Source organism: Hemicordylus capensis, chromosome 1 (genome assembly GCF_027244095.1).
Source record: "Hemicordylus capensis ecotype Gifberg chromosome 1, rHemCap1.1.pri, whole genome shotgun sequence".
NCBI lineage: Eukaryota > Metazoa > Chordata > Lepidosauria > Squamata > Cordylidae > Hemicordylus > Hemicordylus capensis.
The window spans coordinates 234239542-234259288 of NC_069657.1; the positions used below are offsets into that span (position 1 = coordinate 234239542).

Below are 19747 nucleotides of genomic sequence, written 5' to 3' on the forward strand. Positions count from 1 at the left end.
AAAGGCTTTAAAATGTCAGAAACAAGAGAAATAGAGTGCCATACTGTGCTCTGCTGGTCTCCATCTGTCCAGCAATGCCCGCCCCCAATTTGACATTTTTATGCCAAAAAATCACAGAGATTTCTTTTTTATAAAGAAAGAACCTCAGAATGGCTCCTTTCAGCAAAATAGTGGCTGGAAACGACCTCAGAGGTCATTTCCGGCCACCCAGGAACCACAAATAAATGGGTTACTACTATTAATATGCGAAACTATGGGTGTCAGGACTGCGGGTAACAAGGGCCACCAGTACTTTGCGCTATGGATGTGCAGAAACAACATCAGCAGCTCTGAATGGGGAAGGTCTCTCCCGTCTTCTTACCTATTTTAGATGCTGTGTGACCACAAATTGAGTCAGGTATTACATGTATGCAATTTATCTTATTTTGTAGTGACACATGTTGTAATCCCCGAGTATCCTGTGCGAAGTACTATGAAGTGCATGCTGGCAGTTTTGACTGGGTGTTGGATCTTGACATTGAAGTGTAAGTAGCCAGATGGTTTTGTGACAAAAAAGTGTGTGTTTTGACATGAAATTTAAAGAGCACATGAATGCACTTTTACTCCCCCACCCCACCCAACATCTAGCACAAATACTTTAAAGGCCTGAGGTTCTTTGTTAGATGAATGACAAGAATTCAGTGCTAAATATTGCTCCATCTGTTGAAAATGGATAATGCCTCATATTATTGTTAATGAGATGCCACTGAGTTAATCAGAGCCTCTGCATCTAAGTAGAGATTGCAGCTGTTAACTGCTCAGCTTATTAGTAAAGGTACAGAAATGCTCACCAAAAAAAAGAAGTGTCAGAAAATGATGCAGACCTGCTGCAAGTTGCAGTGGAAGTAGTTGGCTGATCAGGTCTTCTTTCTGAGGTAAATGTAAAGAGCAATTGCCCCAGTTTGATTTTGAGTTTGACAATAGAGCTTTAAAATGTCATTTGAATAAATTGGGTCTGCAACTTGAGAGAGTAAAGAGTACTTTTTGGAAAGGAGCACTTATCTTCTTAAATAAGCAGTTCTGTCATGGTCTATCTATTTGAAAAATGCTGTCCAGTGTTTATGCTTTGGAATCTCATTGATGTCCTTACAAGGACAGACTGATGAAGGGCAGCTTTCTGGAATTATTTTTTAATGGCACAGGGTTGCTGACCTGTATGAGTTGCTGACCCATACCAAAGACATGACATGGATCTTAACTGACTAGGGATTAAACTGTATGTTATGTTAAATGTGGCGTTTGGCCCTGTGTGTAGTGGTGGTAATTTGTGGAGTCTTTTTGCAATTAAATATTGCTTGGCACCAATGGAGGCTTCCCTCTCAAGGCTTATTACAGCTCAGGGGGTGCAATTTTCATTTGGGCCATGGTGCAGTAGGAAATGGTTAAATAGCTGTGGCCCTGGTCCTGATGTCTCCCCCTTCCCCCCGCCGCTGCTGGTGGTTGCTATTTAGCTGGAAAACACAAACACCAAAGAATGTTTAAAGTAACAACTCTCAACTTCACAAAATCTGTCTTAGACTGTTGTGTATGTTGCTAATGTAGACAAGATCTTGGCACATCTTTTCAGGCAAGAGACTTAACAAGGTAACTTTTGTAAGTGAGACTGCTTCTCTCAAGACTTCTTAAGTATCCTCTCAATTTGATGCCTTTGTTTCAAAATCTAAATGTAACTCCTTTCTTCAGGGCATTCTGAGAACATCATCTTTCAATAATTTTCATCCTTTCTATTTCTTTGAAAAATATACCTGTGGCTATATTAAGGTTTTTATATCCAGCATGTGCCAGTTTTGAAAGTGATGTTGTAGCTGCCAAGGTACGAAGAAGTTATATAGATTTCTAAAGGAGGAGTAAAAGAGGTGTCTGGCAAAACATGTATGCTTTGCTAAAAATTAAATCTTTGATAATGTTTGAAACTGACACACATTATTGAAGCATCATATATACAGTTTAAATGCCCATTACACTACCATGTTGGATTAAAACATACATATCTTGATCTCATCTGTGCTGTATAGAATGCCCTGCTTTATCCAGATCAAACCTTCAATAAACTATTTTTTCCAGGAGACACTCTAAGATGGATTTCAGTTGTTCCTACGTTAATTTAATGAGTTATGAATGTAGTGATTAGTACAGTCCTGGCTCCTAATATTCTCAGCTTAGTAAGCAACTTACTTCTTTAAAAAGCCAGTGATCCTCCTTGCTGGTGGGAAATGTTAGGAATAACTCATGGGGTCTGATGCAGCTAAGTGCCTGTAATTAACACCATGGCTCCATCTGTTCCCACCAGTCTTTGTTATTAGTCTTCTTGAGAGTCATTACATGCTAAAGATTGTTATAACAAATAATTGGACTCCTGCTGATGAAACATTTGTCTAGGAAAAGTGTCTATGGGGCGGGGGCTTCCCTCCTCATGCTTATTTATCATACCTTCTGTTTGGCAATTGCCAAAGTCCACTTAGACATTACTAAAGAATAAATCTCCTCAGAACACACAAATAACATTTTATAGCCCAATCTTAAGACTTTCTGTGCCAGCAAATAAGTTCTTTGGAGAGGACATAACTGGCACAGTGTTTAGAGAAAATGAGATATGTCTAAGGCCAGTTGAAGGCAGTAGGATTCCAACTAAATCCCATTGGTTTCATTACGGGCATGCAATTTTAAGTAGTTGCACAACTGCCCACTTGCGCAATGCCACTGGGGCTGCTTGTTGTGGGCAGCAGCGCTGGCTGATGGCCAATGCCTGCATTGCATTGCATGTCATGTCCTAACCTACCTCACAGGGTTGTTGTGACGATAAAGATAAGCATGGGCGGAACTACCATTAGACAAGGTGAGACAATTGTCTGGGGGCCCCAGTGCCTGGAGGGGGCCCCCAGAGACACCTCACATGACTCCCCATTGCCCCCTGCCCAGCCCCAAGGCCCCTCAGCCACTTGCCCTGTTTGTGCTCTCTCCTGCTTGTCCTCCTGGCCGGCAATCGAAGCAGCAGACAAGCTGCTAGGAGCTCCTTCTCCCTGCCGATCAGCTGATTGGCGGGTGGGCGGGGCTACCAGCGAGGCCTGAACTGGAGTAGGCCTGCGGGCCCCAAGCAAGCAAGGAAGGAGGCAGGCAGGCAGAGTGGCCCCTACAGTTCTCTGCAGCAGACCCCCTGCCCAGCCCAGCATTTGCTAGGTAGAATGTGAACTCCTTTTTGTGGCTACCCACCCCCATATATAGGGATCTGCTTGCCATAGGGCTTTGATATGGCGGGTGGGGGGGGAGAGACTGAGAAGTCTCTGAATAGTCCTATAAGTGGCTTGTTTCATAGCAGAAAATTATAAAAACTTCTGGAACAAACAATATTATATTTATTTTATTCATTCATTCATTCATTTATAAATGTACTTATGTTCAAGTTGTTTTGCAACCCAGAAGGTCTGAGTGAGAACTATGAAGTATGTGTGGTGCTCATATTTTATTTTATTTTTCTTGTGTGTGAACTGTTCTCCAATAACTCACAGGGACTTCAGGGTAAATCTGGCAAACATGTGAATGCAGCACCTCCATTCCAGAGGAGATGTGTGTAAAAGGGCTTTAAAAGCCTCGTGTGAAAAATCTCCTGCAATCAAACTTTACTGAATTTGTTCAGAATTCTGAGAAAACATACATAGGCTCACCCTGCATGGTTGAAAGTCTCTGCTAGTCTGCAGCGTGGGGGCCATTTTAATAATTAGTGTTTCTAGTGTGTTCTAGGCATTAAAAGTAGTACAAATATATAGTACTCAATGTCTATCACTATATATAGTGAAGTGTGTGTGTGTGTGTGTGTGTGTGTGTGTGTGTGTGTGTGTATTCAGTGAAATGTATTTCCAGGCAGCATACTTATTTTGAAATATCAGACTTAAATCCTTAGGAGCCTGGGGTGTGTGGAGGCCCTGGACTTTGGGGGGGGGCATTTTAAAATCTTGTCTCTGGGCCCACTCCAACCTTGCTACGCCCCTTAAGATAAGCATGTACCCTGCTCTGAGCTCCTCGGAGGAAGAGCAGGATATAAGTGTAAAAATAAAATAAATAAATTGAAATTCTAACATTTTCTGAATTACTCCCATTGGCCATCATATGAGCAAAATGTTCTGGACCATGGCATCATGCTGTGATGGTGTAGTGATAGGCAGCTGCAAGTATAGATACTGTCTAATAATAAGAAGTTGTTCTAGTAAGAACTAATCGGCCTACTTTCCTTTCACTGTCTATATCTAGACAAAATTTGGTGTAAATCAAGGTCCACAAGTTAGATCTCTTGCGCCTCAAATGTTTATGTGTCCGCCATCTTGGATCGGGTGCATATCATCATTACAAACTGTACCATTGAGGTGTCCCTGTGTGTCACTCATTATGGCTGTTCCAAATTTGGTTCAAATTGGTTAGACAGGCCTCACGATATTGCACTTGCGCCTCAAAGGTTTATGCATCTTCTGTCTTGGATCAGGGTGAGTGACATCATCACAAACTACACCATTGGGGCATCCCTATGAGTCCATTCAGCTGTAGCAAATTTGGTTCATATTGCTTAGACTGTCCACAAGTTAGTGCATTTGCACTGAAAAGTTTACATGTCCACCATTTTGAATTGGGGTGGATGACCTCATCACAACCTTTGCCATTGAGGTGTCCCTACAGCTGTAGCAATTTTGGTTCAAATTAGTTAAGCAGTTCATAAGTTAGCCAAAGTTAGCTTGCACCTCAAAAGTTTATTCTTTCACCATCTTGAATCAGGGTTGATGTCATCATCACAAACTATACCACTGAGGTGTCCCTATGTGTCACTCACTACAACTGTACGTAATTTGGTTCATATCAGTTAGACAGTCCACAAGTTAGCCAACTTGCACCTCAAGCATCCACCATCTTGGATTGGGGTAGATGACATCATCACAAACTATGCCATTGAGATGTCCCTATGTGTCCCAACAGCTCCAGCAAATTTGGTTCAAATCGGTTAAGCAGTTCACAAGTTAGCCCACATGCGCCTCAGATGTTTACATGTTTACCATCTTGAATCGGCGAGGATAATGTTATCACAAGCTATGCCATTGAGGTGTCCCTGTGTGTCACTCACTGCAACTGTACCCAATTTGGTTCAAATAGGTTAGGCAGTCCACAAATTAGCCCGCTTGTACCTCAGATGTTCATGTGGCCACCATCTTGAATTGTAGTGGATGACATCATCACACACCATGCCATTAGGGCATCCCTATGTGTCTCTACAGCTGTAGCAAATTTGGTTCAAATCGGTTAGGCGGTTCACATGTTAGCCCACAAGCCTCAAAGGTTTATTCTTCTGCCATCTTGGTATGGAGTGGATGACATCATCACAAACTATGCTGTTGAGGTGCCCCTATGTGTCCCTACAACTATACCTGATTTGGTTCATATTGGTCCAGGTGTTGCCAAGTTGATGCGGGGGACACACGGACGGACACACACAGAGAATGCTGGTTGATCTCATAAGCCTACTGGAAAGTAGGCTAATAATATTTATGGTTTAGCCTAAAAAAACTTCTCTGCCACCCTCACAATTTAATATGGGCCTATGGTTTCAAATTTCAGTAGTGCTATAATGTGCTCTAGCATCAGGCCTGATGCTTGTAGAAATTGCTATGCCCAAATATTTTCTAGGAATTACACCTCATGTAAAATTTGTACATGATTTCCTCTTTGTAGAAAAGGAGATAAGGCCTATAATGTACTAAGAGCTGAATGGTTGCCTGCCAAGATGCATCAAAAATTTTATGCGTGACTTGGTGAAAACTAAGAGTTTTGCCCCAAGATGATAAATCTATGGGCTACTGTAGCTGGGACCTTCTGTGCTACCCCACAACAACATCAATCTCTGTAGCATGTTGGGGTAAGAGATTCTAGCCTAAGCTCCTCTGACACGCTCCTCCTCCCGCCATGCCTTCTCTCTTGCTGTTGCTCCCCTGCAACTGGTATTTAGTGGCATCTTGCCTCTTAGGCGGGAGGAGGATTCTCGGAGGATTCTGGTGGGTCACTATGTGAAACAGGATGCTGAACTAGATAGTCCTTGGGCCTGATCCAGCAGGGCTGTCCTTATGTTCTTATGAGTATGCCCACAAGTGTGTGCATCTGTCAGAGTTCTCCTCACTGTTAAACACTTGTTGCTTGGGTGTCTATATTTTCCAAAAGCTTGCCAGACCTTTCTGTTAAACTGGTATTTGATTTACCACGTGGGCATAGCTTCGATATTGGGTGAAGATAGGATGGCAGGATGGTGAGAATACAGTTTTTATGCATAATCTAAATAGACACTTGGTAGGGGCTGCTGAAAAACATTAGCTCTAACTTTGAAATTGCTGAACTTGCCTGATATTTATTAATTAAAAATTTCTTGTATACCGCCTCCTCCAAAGACTCAGCAGTGAACAATAACAATAGCAATAACTTTTTAAAAAAATTAAAGGGCAAAAGCCTGGTGAAAAAGGTAGGTCTTGAAAAGGGGCTTAAAAACCACTAAGGAGGGGACTGAATGAATCTGGGGGGGAGGTGTTCCAAAGAAGAGGGGTGGCCACAGAGAAGGCCCTCTAGGGGCCCAGGCACCACGCACTACACCAGGGCCCCAGGACACTAAGGAGGTCCATCTAAGAAGACCTAACAGGACAGGATACAACTGGCCGAGAGAGGCGATCCCGGAGATACAGTATACAGGTACTAAGCCCATATGGGTTTTGTAGGTGAGAAACAGCACTTTAAATTGGACCCAGAAGCAAACAGGCAACCAGTGCAGTGACCATAAAAGAGGTGTAGCACTATCAAATCTATGGCTACGAATGAGGAGGCAGACCACTGCATTCTAGACTAGTTGAAAGCTTCCGAATCGTTTTCAAAGGCAACCCTAGGTAAAGTGTGTTACAGTAATGCAAGCGAGAGGTAACAAAGACATGAGTTACTGTTGCCAGGGCCTGGCAACAGGCATTTTGCATTGTTACTAGTGAATTTTCTGAAACCATGCTGGGCATGTGCAGCAGTGCAAGCTCCAGTCTACAACAGCATTATTGCTTGAGCTGGGGAAGGAAGGAGTGATTTTTGCCAGTCTTCCCTCCCCTCCCCTCTGAAGCTCAGTGAGCAACACCCAAAGAAGTCCCTGAGGGTCATGCACAATGCTAGTCCGGGTGTCAGCCAATGAAATCTTAGAAATGAAAAAATTGCCTTTTTGGAAAATTTTCTACCCTATATCTCTAATGATGGAACATCCAACATTCCATGAACTGAAAAATCCTTTTTCTTCTGTAGGTTCGCTAACCTCATGTTTCACTTTGAGCGAACAGTTTGTTGTTTATAAAAGTATCGGTCCTATGTAGTTTTGGGTGCATTTCACCAATTTCTCAACCTCATGAAATGGTTATGAGGAAAAAAATAAAATCCTTTTGCAATGGTGGAGGGAATTAAGAGGAGAGAGAAGGCAACATCTTCTTGATCTAATGCATTTCTTGATCTTATTCCCATTTCCCCCAACTGAAGCCCAGGACAATATCATGTGAAAAACCAAACTAGTATTTATTTGTTGATCTTTTTGTTATGTGGGATTTAGGCTAATCTTCAGCGTTAACTCTGTTAACCAACAGGTTTTGAATTGGATTCTTTTTACAATTTGCTAAGGTAAACTATTACAAAGTTTCTGTCTTTCATTGTGTTGTGTATCCTGGGAGCTTTTTCTGTTTACAGAAAGCCTCCATTTGCACCACAGGAGGAGTGTCAGTTTTTCCCAATCTCCCTGTTCCTCTGCAGCTCCTTGCACCTTCTGAAAATATGCTCCTGAGGGTTGGGGAATCTTCCAAAAATTTCTGTGAAGGATTGAAGGATTGACACCTGGGTCAAGTGTCTGCTTCTCTAAGAGTCACACTAGCTGTCTGTAAAACTCCTTGGCTGCAATATGGCTCAATTCAGATATTGCATCAAAGCAAAACAGAAGCCCATGGCCTGAGTTTTCAGATGTACGACAGGCAAACCATGGGTTGTATCCTAAGGTTTCCTCCTCCTGGGCTCCTTGCTCTGGAGAAAGAAAGGAAACCTTAGGATCCAACCCATGGTTTTGAGCTAGTGGTCTGTTTTTATTTTCCATCTGCTTGGAATCCATTCTCTAAATGGCATGGCCTCAGAGCAGAGCTTTATCCATATTTGTGGTTTGTCCATTAAGATACCACGCCAAACCACTGTTTGCAAATCCACTTCAAACCATGGTTTCTGATTCTGCTTTGCCAGCTGCCTGCAAGCTGGAGTTTGTCAATACAGATGATACACCAAACATCCTTTGCCATGATGTCTTAACATAATAGGTAGTCTCTTAAATAACTAACCTCTCAGGTAGAAACAAAAGATGGCTTCATTTTATACGATAGTTTTAAGAACAAAATTTAACTTGCATTATAGACACCAGAAAACCCTGTCAATTCCATTAATTTCTGCTTCTAACAACTTTCCTTCTCAGCAAAAACTTAGCAGTATGTGAAATTTAATCTCCACCTACTACCACTTGCAATCATATGCTATTTCCTACCCTCATTGCAGTCAAAGAACTAATCATGGCAATAAAAAAATGGGAAAGCCGCAGAAGATATGGCCCAAGGCAATAGAAGATACTGCCTCCAAGTTAATTTATGCATCTCCAGCAGTTGATATATTCCTGATATAGCATTAGGTTTACATAGAAATGGATAAGAAGTACAAAATGGAGGCTTTTGTATGATTATTATTCTTCCATCTCAGTACTGTTCTGTGGTGTTCTTGCTATTACACATGAATAAAATCTTCATTTTATGTGCTTTAAAGTTGCAAACCTTGTACTCATTTCCTTCAGACCCTAGCAAAAAAAAAAAAAGACTTTGATTCAAAGACCCTTTAATGATCATCTGTTCAAACTGTGATGCTTTTCTGTCCCCCTTCCCATGTAGCCCCTTATGTCCCCGCAGGGATTCAGGGGACCTTTGAACAGCATACAGTGTTAGAGGGGGAAGCAGAAGTTGAGAACTGGTACAGTCTTCCCCTTGTGTGATAGAAATGCCACCGGGTACTTTGGATCTGATCCAACAAACCTTTTAGAGTGTGAGCGATACAACTTTTATCAAGCATTTGATTTTCCTGTTTAGGTCTCCTCATAACCAGGCAGGTTGGGCAGCGGGGAAGGCAACAGAAGCCAGCCTTCCCTGCAGACGATCGCTGAAGACTGTCTGGATGCGCGATGTGTTCACCCAGACGGTCCACTGCTGCCCCAGGGAGCACAGAGCTGTGGGGGCCGGGACGTGTTGTCCCACAATGCACTGCATGAGTGGGGTGGGGATCCCCCCCAGGAATGTGGGGTGAGTGGCCATCAGTGTGCCAGCACTGGCTGAAAGCAGCCAGTGCTGACACACCAGCACATAAATGCAGCCAAGGAAGTGCTCATTCCCTTAACCCTGTTTAAGAGGTGAGCTCTCTAGGCGGGTTTACTGCCAAGGCGCCTCCGGGAGCTGGTTGGCTCCCATGGGTTTTCACGAGCAGCCAAGCCTAGTCTTGGCTTGTCATGAGAACAGCCTCTTCTTCTTGAGTAGTCCTTAGCACTGGTATGGAAACATTGCTTTTAAACATTATGGAAAGAGTTGCCACATAAAATCTAGCTATTTCTCCGCATTCATCATCTGCAAGCTCTGTCAAACAAAATGAACTATTTAAGGCTGATTTTAAATACAGCAGTACAAACCCATGATTTGTTCATGGATCCTCTTAGAATGAATTATGTGACGTGTAAAAGGAGTAAACGTGGTAAAAATATAGAAATCATGTCCAACTTGCAGGTAAGACAACTATGTCTACAATAGAAATCTGAAGCAAATGAAATCTATCAGTTGTATGCTTTCTCTCCCCCTCCCCCTGAATTTGGTTTGCATGCCAGTTGCAAATCATGGTTTGTGATCTCAGACATTCTGCCAAACTTCCTTAACCTTGGATCAGCATGATACCTGAGCTGAGCCAGAGGAAGTAAGTAGGAGACAGATGAAAGTAAAACCACCCAAAGTTTTGATAAAGGGGGGTTGAATTAAAATGCAGCCGTTGAGATCTACTACTACGGATATTTATATACAGCTCTTCAACCAAAGTTCTCAAAGCAGTTTAAATAGAACAATAAATACACAAATAAGATGGCTCCCTGTCCCCAAAGGGCTCACAATCTAAAAAGAAACATAAGGTAGACACCAGCAGCAGCCACTGGAGGGATGCTGTGCTGGGGTTGGATAGGGCCAGTTGCTCTTCCCCTGCTAAATATAAGTGAATCACCACTTTAAAAAGGCGTCTCTTTGCTCAGTTAGCAGGGGATCTGTCTCCTGCCACTGTCTTCTCTTGCACCATGCTGCTTCTTTCCTCCATTAGCTGTGACTTTGACAGCAGCATGGCATCCAAGTTATTGTTGAAAATATCCACTGTAGCTGCTTCTTCACTGAAGATGCTAGCAATTTTCATTGTACTCTCTCAGATAGACCTGAGCTAAAGCAGAGACTGACAGCTGTAACAACTGTGTGTGCACATATATGATTATAAATATTCATAGCAGTGGTGAGTTCTTAAACATAGCTAAGCAAAGAAAATCAAAAGTCTTGAGGTGAACTGTAGCCTATAGGCTGCTAACACTGACAGTCAACAGAAAATCGCTCTTATGTATGGCACTGGTCAATTGCGATGAGACTAAGACGGCAACTCAGTATCAAGCTCAGTCAGGTAACAGGCTGGAAAGAACTTATACCTCCCAAGCCTCAGTCTCCATTCTTTAGCGAAGCTTACTATGTATTTTGAGAACTATTGATTTATCCCCAAAACTGTATAATATGGCCAAGGTTAAAGACAATGTTTTCTGCAAGAAAACACTCCACAGAATCTTTGGCCAATTACCCCCTCTATACCACCCCTCTTGTGAGTAGATTGAATAGTATAGTCAACAGGCAGATAAGCTTTAAAGTTTATTCCATGGACTGCACAAGCCAGCCGAAATGCCCTCTCGTCCTTCTTCCTTCCATAGGAAGCAGCAGCCGTCTCACCAGTTTTCTTCTCGGCCAGTAGAAAATGCAGGGCGTAGAGTTTACAATCGCTAGCAGAAGAATGTGCAGGGGAGCAGCTGGGTGTGGGCTTTCTAACTGATGTTTAACAGGAAAGCTACTGAACTGCAGGCTGAAAGTATCAGTGCTCTACCCTGGAAAAACTGCCTCTGTCAAACGTGCCTGACAAATATTTTATGGGAATTCAAGCCACAACAAAATTTTGTACCACAGGACGCTTGCTTTGGGGGGTGGGGGGAGAAGTGTCACCTTTTGGTAACAAAATGTCTTGGAACAGGAATTACTGGCCAAAATCCATGGTTTCAACACATCTAGGATTTTGTACCAGAAAATGTAATTGTTGCATAATATTTGAGTTCTCAAAGTTTATATAAATATATTGCAGAGGTGCAAAGATTAGCCTTAAAAAATTAGAAAGGAAAAACCCATCAAAACTCATAAAAACACAGATTAGGTTTTTTTTAAGTTACATGCTAACCTAGTTAAAGCCTGAGTTTCATTCAATGTGATAAAATGCAATCTATTTTGAAAATATAGATGCTGCTGCAATATCATGGTAGAATTGGATTTCACAGTTGTGGACTCCGGGTTACTGTTGGTTAATGCTTAAAGGACATTTTTGAACCTTTGGCTGCAAATTAGACTGGAAAACCACTTTGCAGTTCTTAGAAATTACTGTGGGTAATCAAAATCAAACTGTGCTTGCTTTGAATTCTAGACTCTGCATATGGTGCCTTTAAAGCTGGGCTGCTCAACCTGCAGATGTTGGCCTACAGCTCCCATAATCCTTGGCTATTGGCCCCTATTGCTGGGGATTATGGGAGTTGTGGTCCAAAAACAGCTTGGGGGGCCAAAGTTGAGCAGGCATGCTTTAAAGTATAAGTGTAAATATAAAGACACTGATCACCTTCCAGATCTGTTCCATGTGACAAGTATTGTTAGCACAGTGCAGTTGCTCAAGATAATGGATGGTGAATTCTATCTTTCCATCCTGTTCACAAGATCAATGGGAAGGGAAATCTCCATCCTGATTTGATACATCCAATATAGTTCATAGCCTGGCTTTGACTGAGGTCTGGCTTGGGCTACACATGCAGCAAAATGAGATGGTAGAGTCTGGAGGTAGTAAAGTGAAAGGGAAGCACTTCATATTGCATGTGGGAAGATGCTAATTGTGAGCACTGGGCTTCCCTATCAGGAATTCCCTGATAATAGCAGACAAACTTTCTTTGAAAGCTTCTTAACAGTTACTGGTTCTTCTTCACAAAATGAAACTTCAAGGGAGATGGGGAACTTGTGTATGTTCTAGAGCAGGGATTCTCAACGTTAGGTCCCCAGATGTTTTTGGACTTCAGCTCCCATAATCCCCAGTCCCAGTGGCCTTTGGTTGGGGTTTATGGGAGTTGAAGTCCAAAAACATCTGGGGGCCCAACGTTGAGAATCCCTGTTCTAGAGCACACAATCAAATTGTGTGCAGGTGACAAGTGTAACAGGTGGTCCAGTGCCCCAAGTGAACTGTGCATGCCCTAGAACAGGCTTCCCCAACCTGTGGCCCTCCAGATGTTGCTGAACTACAATTCCCATCATCCCAGCCACAATAAGTTGTAGCTGGGGGTGATGGGAATTGTAGTTCAGCAACATCTGGAGGGCCGCAGATTGGGGAAGCCTGCCCTAGAATCTGTCTTGGAAGCCTTTGCAATCCAAAGGAGTTTCTTGGCAGACAAGATGACAGAGTTAGAAAACCATTGGTCAAATCGGCTATAACATTGTTCTTAAAAAATTTCAGAGGCATGGCACATTTTTGTACAGCTTTTCTAAAAATAAATCTACAAGAATTGATAACAATTTGCACTTTTTCAAAGACTGGCTCAGAAAATCATTTTTTGTTGAATATTCTTATTATCTAGAAATTAAGTTATTACGCTAGTGAATGGGGTTTTTCAGTGTGCGACTGTATAAAGCAGGAAGATATATGTATGCAAAGCAGGCTTAATATTCTCAGCTTAAAATTTGTCCTAAAGCTGACAAATCCTACTAATTTTACAGTAGTTGCAATGATGATTTAAAAGTGAGTTACATGAAATAAATAGTTTTATAAGAGGTCTTACACTTTTATACTCAGTCTTCCATTTCAGCTGCTTTCATCAAAAAAGGGCTCAGTGATAATAATAATAATGATGATGATGTATATAATAATATATGTATATATATTATATATATATATATATATATATATATATATATATATATATATATATATGATGTAAATAATAATGATGATGATTCAACAAAAAGTTCTCAAAGTGGTGTGCATAGCAAAAAGAATAAGATGGTTCCTTGTTCGCAAAGTGCTAACAATCTAGTAATGAACACAAGGTGGACACCAGCAGCCGCCATGGGAGGAATGCTGTGGTGGGGTTGAATAGGAACAGTTGCTGTTCCCTGCTAAATATGATAGCTCCCACTTGAAAAGATGCCTCTGCTCAATGAGCAGGGGACTAGGAGTACTACAACTGTAAACGCAATGTGCAATTTATCTACTGCAAGTAGTTAGTCTTCTGCTTATCAAAATATTGTTGGCATGCTGAATAATTGGTGGCTAGACTGCGGACTACCTGAATGGTTACGTTTACCTTGCCATTCCACACTCTGGGTCCACCAGCCTGTCGTTGTTGATGACGACGAGGACGATATATAATAAAAAAGCAGGATAATAATCTAAAAACACTCCCAAGAAAAAAGCCAACATCAAACACAACTTAAGAAAATGAAACTCTCTTTAAAAACTACAAACAAATGCAGCAAAAAGGCGGGAGGTGGGGAGCCGCAAACAGTTAAGACTCCTCTTGAATGGCCTTTACCTGCTTCTGGATGACCAAGAAAGAGCCAGCCCTGCAGACTTCATAGGGGAGAACATTCCACAATTAAAGTGTTGCTATTTCAAAAGCCATATTCTGTATTGATGCCAGCCAGGCATGAAAGTAGGGTCCCAAATCTTACGCAGGGAGGCTCATGCAAGCGAAGGTGCCCTAATTTGGTCATTAAGATATTTGCTGTGCACAGTAGTGAGTACTCTAGCTCCTTCTAGGACTGTGGATGAGTCTAATGTAACTTTTAAAAAGACCTTATCTCACTGCATCATCTCAACAGCTAAGTGAAGTAGGCAAGACAGATACTGATTCACCCAAGAAGCCACCTGTTTAAGTTCATAGCATAAATAGCGTGTGGGTCAAAGTCCATTCACAATGCATACTCTTAACTTTGTCCAGTATTGGTCCTCTGAAAGGTGTATCTTATAATGCATCAGTTTTGCTAGAAAAACTTTTTATTTCCATTAGGCCATGCATCATCATGCAGAACATGGATGTGGTGAAATCCCTACTAGTTCTTGGTGTCAAAGTTCATACCATCTATTTCAAACACATACATTTCTAGCCCACTACAAACTAGCATTTTGGGGGAAAGTTTTACTTCTCATTGATGACATGAATCAATCCAATGGTATATTTTAAATCTTTTTCTAATGTGAAAAATGTAGTTCTGTGACAATTAGAAAAATGTAAATGGATTAAATTGATTGGATGTCAGTTGCCAAATTGTTGACGACTCTGACCTACCACTTGTTTCTGCCCTACTTGTTTATGGTAAGTGGTATTTGTGTTTTTGTTTCCATCCATCTAGTATTTCTTACCAACAGCACTCTATTCACCTTTTAAAGAATATTCAGCCTTATGGCAGATGTCTTGAATCACCACTAAAATAGTTGCTTGAGCCTTACTCCCTGTTGGGCTCTCCCCTGAAACCAACCATATTCTTGTCAGTCAAGGTCTGATTCTGCCTCTTGTCTGTGCTGATTTTCACAGCCTTCCTGAAAACATTTGAATTCTCAGCTAGCAATAATGACAATACATTTTTGTTCTTGCATTTTTCCGAACTCCAGGGGTAGAGGCATGTCTGCAAACGGGAGCTAGGGAGCAAGAAGAGAAGTATGAAATAGACGGTGGGCCACAAAGAGGTCGGCTGAACAAAGAACAGCTGGTGAGGACTTCCTTGTTAATCCTTAAATTGCCTTTGGAGCCATATACTGCAGCTTTTTACCACTTGCCACTTTGCAGAATAAGGAAGATTTAGGTGTATACTTTATTCCAGCATTTGCTTTTAAGAACTGATAGACAACTGCTAACTTCCAAAAGCAATTTCAAACTGTTAATGGATTTCTGTTGTCATATATGCTGCTAAATCTTTTCAGGGCTTTTGAGATAGGACTTAGAAACATTTATTCAGGATGTTGCCTGAAACACAAGGGCAGAGGATTTCACCCTTCAGTAACCCTTAGTACTCCTGGATTTCCCCTGCTCCAGCCTAGTAAAGGTGGAGGGGGGCCAGCTTTCCTTTCTTACTGAGAAGCAATTGTATTTAAAATTGGAAAATACAATTTAAATTGTATTTAATTTATACTACTTAAAATTGCATATTTAGTCTCGTTAGTACTCTTTTCATTGTAATATCTCCTAAATTTGTAACTCTTTTTTGTTAATTGTCTTTTGACTTGAAATGTGCAGACAAGTTTGGTTTTTTGAATCAATATGTGAATTTAGCCCTTCACTCATTTCTACCAACAACCCTTCCTGTTACTAGACTCTTTCATATTTTTCTTTTTCTCCTGTCTCTTCAGCCTTCCTGCTTCCTAAGAGCTCTGTGTGAGGTTTTCTCCAAGCTTTTCTTGATTCTTCTTGCCCTCAGTTCCATCCCATAACCTTTTGACTCCTTCTCTGTGGTCCCTCAGGCTTTTCAGCCCATAGTATCTTCTACCCCACCTTGTATTGCTTTATGACCCCTGTCAATTGCTACCTACTTAGTGGGATTCTTTTTCCCTATTCATTTTCTCAGTCCTTAGACCCCTATCTCTGTCTCCTCCCGCTCCCTTTCTACAGCAAACAGTCTTTTCTATCTGCTAGGTAGATAGGTACTTTCCCCTGACAAATTCATTTTTCACTTTCCAAACGAAAGCTAAGCTATTTAGTAATATTCTGTGGCTGGCATTATCCCACTGAGCAGTTGTTTTGCCAGCATACTTTGCCATCACATCACAACAGCTAATGGCTAAGCGGCCTAATAGGTGGCTAAGAGGCAAAAGCCAGGATTATTTAAGCTTTACTATTCAAACTGGAATATGTCCGGGTGCTCAGATGTGGAAGTTAAATACATGAGAAAGATGTATAATAAAGGAGCTACTCTGACTGTATTTAAAAATTGTCTTGCTCTTTGTGAGTGAACAACTTTGTGTGTTTTTGTTTTGTTTAAATTCTAGTTGCCGAAGTTATTTGATGGCTGCTACTTCTATTTTCTGGGAACATTTAAGGAGCACAATAAAGATGGCCTCAAAGAACTGGTTAAAACTGGAGGGGGTCAGATCCTTGCAAGGAAACCCAAATCGGATAATGATGTGACACAGACAATCAACACCATAGCATATCATGCTGAGATTAATTCTGACCAGAGTTTCTGCACACAGTATATAATCTATGATGGATCTTCAAGCTACAACCCAGAAAAAATCCGTCAAGGGAAAGTTTGGGAGGTGCCAGCTAAGTGGCTTATAGACTGTGTGGTATCATTTCAGCTCTTACCTGTTAAGAAATGAATTTCCTGACATAAAACTAGAATCATTTCTGTAGCCCTGGTTTTCAACAAGAGACTGAAACTGTGTGCATAGAAACCATTATGAAACAACAGTTTATCTTCATTTTACACCTACAAAATCTTTTTTTTTCTAGCAGGGGGAAAGACAGTGAGATCAGATTCTTCTTGTTAAAAATCTCAAGCATCTGAACTGGTGTGTATTACTTACTGAGAGTCATTGGTTGACATCCTGCACAGTGTCCCATGGGTGTTGTCATCCTGTAACAGCAGCATCCATGCAGTTGTGCAAGAGCACTGTTGTGCAAACACTGGAATGACACAAACATAGTTGTGCAATTTGAACGTTTGTGCAGTAGCACTCTGAAACTGCATGAACGCTGCTGCTATGAGCATGCAGCCATTCAAATGGTGCTGACAGTGCCCATGGGATGCTTCGCAGGATGTCAGTCAATAACTTTTTAAGACTCATAAGTGAATAAATATCTGACATCAGACCCTGACATGACAGGTGGAAATCCAGAATCTATCTGTATTTTTGTAAGTAAGAGTTTTTAAAATGGACTTTATTTCTATGTGCACAACTCGATGCAGGATTGCATCAGATTGAAAAAGTCAGCCTGTTCTAAATATTCCTGTACACTTTTCTTTATTGGGCATATTTACTGGACTGCCTAGAGTAACCTGGGTGAGGTGGTATGAAAATCAGATAAAGAAATATTTGAGGAAATTGCCATTTTTACCCTGAAATCCTCCTCCTCCTCCCTCCCCCCAAAGCTCTCTGTCAATATTGCCCTGATTACTGTAATTCCTTTATTGGGCAAACCTTAGCAAGCAAAGCTACAAATTGCCTATTTAAAACAATTATTAAGTCATTTGTATATAGTAAAACTGATACTGTCACTGATTTTGTTGACTTCAGTATTATTTTAATGTCTGTAATCATGGTATTCCCATGTTTCATATAATGTATTTTCATATATTGTATGTCAGTGATAAATCATGATTGAAGCAACTATAATTGTTGTTTGAGACTGTGTGTATGTACACTCATGCTATTTGTTGCTGCTGGGGTGGGATATGTAGGTGTTCCCCATGCCACCATAGTCTTTCCAGCCATTGGCTTATATTGAGCTATGATTCCCTCTATCTTGCACAGATATACACAGTGTCTGCCATCCATACGAACACTGTGCTTGTGCTGCACCAGAAGGGTGACTTTCAACACAGTGTTAGTCTAGATGTTGGCCAGTAATTTAGATTGACTGTCAAATCACTGTTCAAGTATAATTGAAACAGCTTAGATCTGTAGCAACCATCAAATATCCCATGATAACCTCTGGGCATTCTTGAAGAAGCAGTGTGGTATATTGTGAGTTTCTCCATCACGTTCATTTATCCCTTGGCTGGCATGGGAACTGAGTGAGCTCCTGAATTCAGGATGCCGTAAATATTTATCAGACTTAAGGCTTCTGGGAGCAATTTTATTTTTGCCAGAACCTTGGGAGCTACCAGTGTAAAAAGCAGAGCCAGTCACAAAATGTCAGCTTGTAAAACAAAACAAAACACAAACATGTACAAAATAAGGGAATTTAACTGCCAGCAGAACTGGCCAAAGGCTGCTAGTTAACACTAAGGCATGCTATTGAAGATTGAATATTTAACGGCTCAAGTGGTCAGTCCAATTTTAGAGACAGGGAAAACTGAGACTGAGTGGTTGGTCCTTCCACTATACACACACACACAAGCTACTCCTGGTTTCTTTGCGTCATTCTGTTTCTTCCAGCCTTCTAACTAGCAAGTTTGATATGAAAGTCAAGTAGGAACTAGTTGACTGGGAAGTGTTGAGGACATATGGTTGGGCAGGGAAGGAGGAAGGTAATACGTCTGAATTGCAAGAGGATTCCTGCAGAAGGGAAGCAAGAGAGGCTGCTCTTGTAAGAGAAGAAAATGCAGCGAAATGAATGGGAGAGAAAGTAGAAGCAACCCTGAGCTCCTGTGAGACAGACAAATGTGTGTGGCCACACCCCAATGTAACCAACCAATCAGATTCACAGTATTGGCTGGAAACGAAGGAGAAGAGAATCCTAAAGGCCTGGAGAGCTATTTCAGATAAATCCAGGCGCTACAAGTAACTCCACCTGGAGATTTATCTATCAGGTGTTATAGAAATATGATAAACAAACTACCAATCTACCTCTCTGTGTTATGAATAATATTTACTGTGATTTTGACCACTGACAATGGTTTCAATTTCCTTGGCGTGAAACCAGGGGCATAGCAAGGTTGAAGTGATTTCTGGGACAAGATGTGAAGAGGGGCCCTGGCCCTGGCCGCCCATGACTTTGCTGCAGAAACACTATATGGACATGGTGAAAATCAAAACATTATTAGCATGCTCTTCCTCTTGCTCCTATGCAGATAACAGCACATACTCCGCACACTCCAGTCAGGAGTCAGTAGCACAAAGGGAGGGATAATGAAGAGCAGCCTGGTTTGCAGCCAGTGGGGCGGCTGCCTCATGGGCCCAGGGACACTTCTGTCCTCTCCCCCTGCTCAGTTATAGCTACACCCCTACATGACACCTGTGCCTATGCTGTACCAGTTCAGACTGCGAGTGGGTCGACATGGAATGCTGCCTCACCAAAACAAAGAAGAGAGAAAGAGTAATTACCTGCACATAGTATGTCGAGGTTAGGCTATAGCCCTTCGTTTTGACATGCCAGTTGTTTATATGGAGGCATTTTGTTTTAATAGCAAAGCTTTTGGTCATGCAAGTCCCCAGTTGCAGCCTGAAGTGGTAAAAGTAAACTGCCTCAGTGAAAAGTAGGCCTCTATTTCTGTAATAAACTTCATGATATAGCAGATAGTGTAATGGCCCAAAATCCTAAATCGGCTTGGAAGTTCATTTGCCATAATGTTTTAAAGTTAGTATTATCCAGTCAGATGAACAACATCCAATAAGAAGCAAATCCATTGTA

The 19747-nt window shown here is 41.5% G+C and overlaps 1 protein-coding gene across 3 annotated transcripts in view; it reads left to right on the forward strand.

The window, feature by feature from the left end:
* Positions 1–17787, forward strand: part of BARD1 (BRCA1 associated RING domain 1) — an 80551-nt gene extending 62764 nt beyond the window's left edge. For all 3 annotated transcript variants that reach the window (XM_053287420.1, XM_053287421.1, XM_053287422.1), the window contains 3 exons: positions 432–524; positions 15067–15164; positions 16438–17787. In XM_053287420.1, coding sequence (XP_053143395.1) covers positions 432–524; positions 15067–15164; positions 16438–16770 — 524 coding nt within the window. In that variant the 3' untranslated portion in view covers positions 16771–17787. The remainder of the gene's footprint in view (positions 1–431; positions 525–15066; positions 15165–16437) is intronic.
* The last annotated feature ends 1960 nt before the right edge of the window (positions 17788–19747 follow it).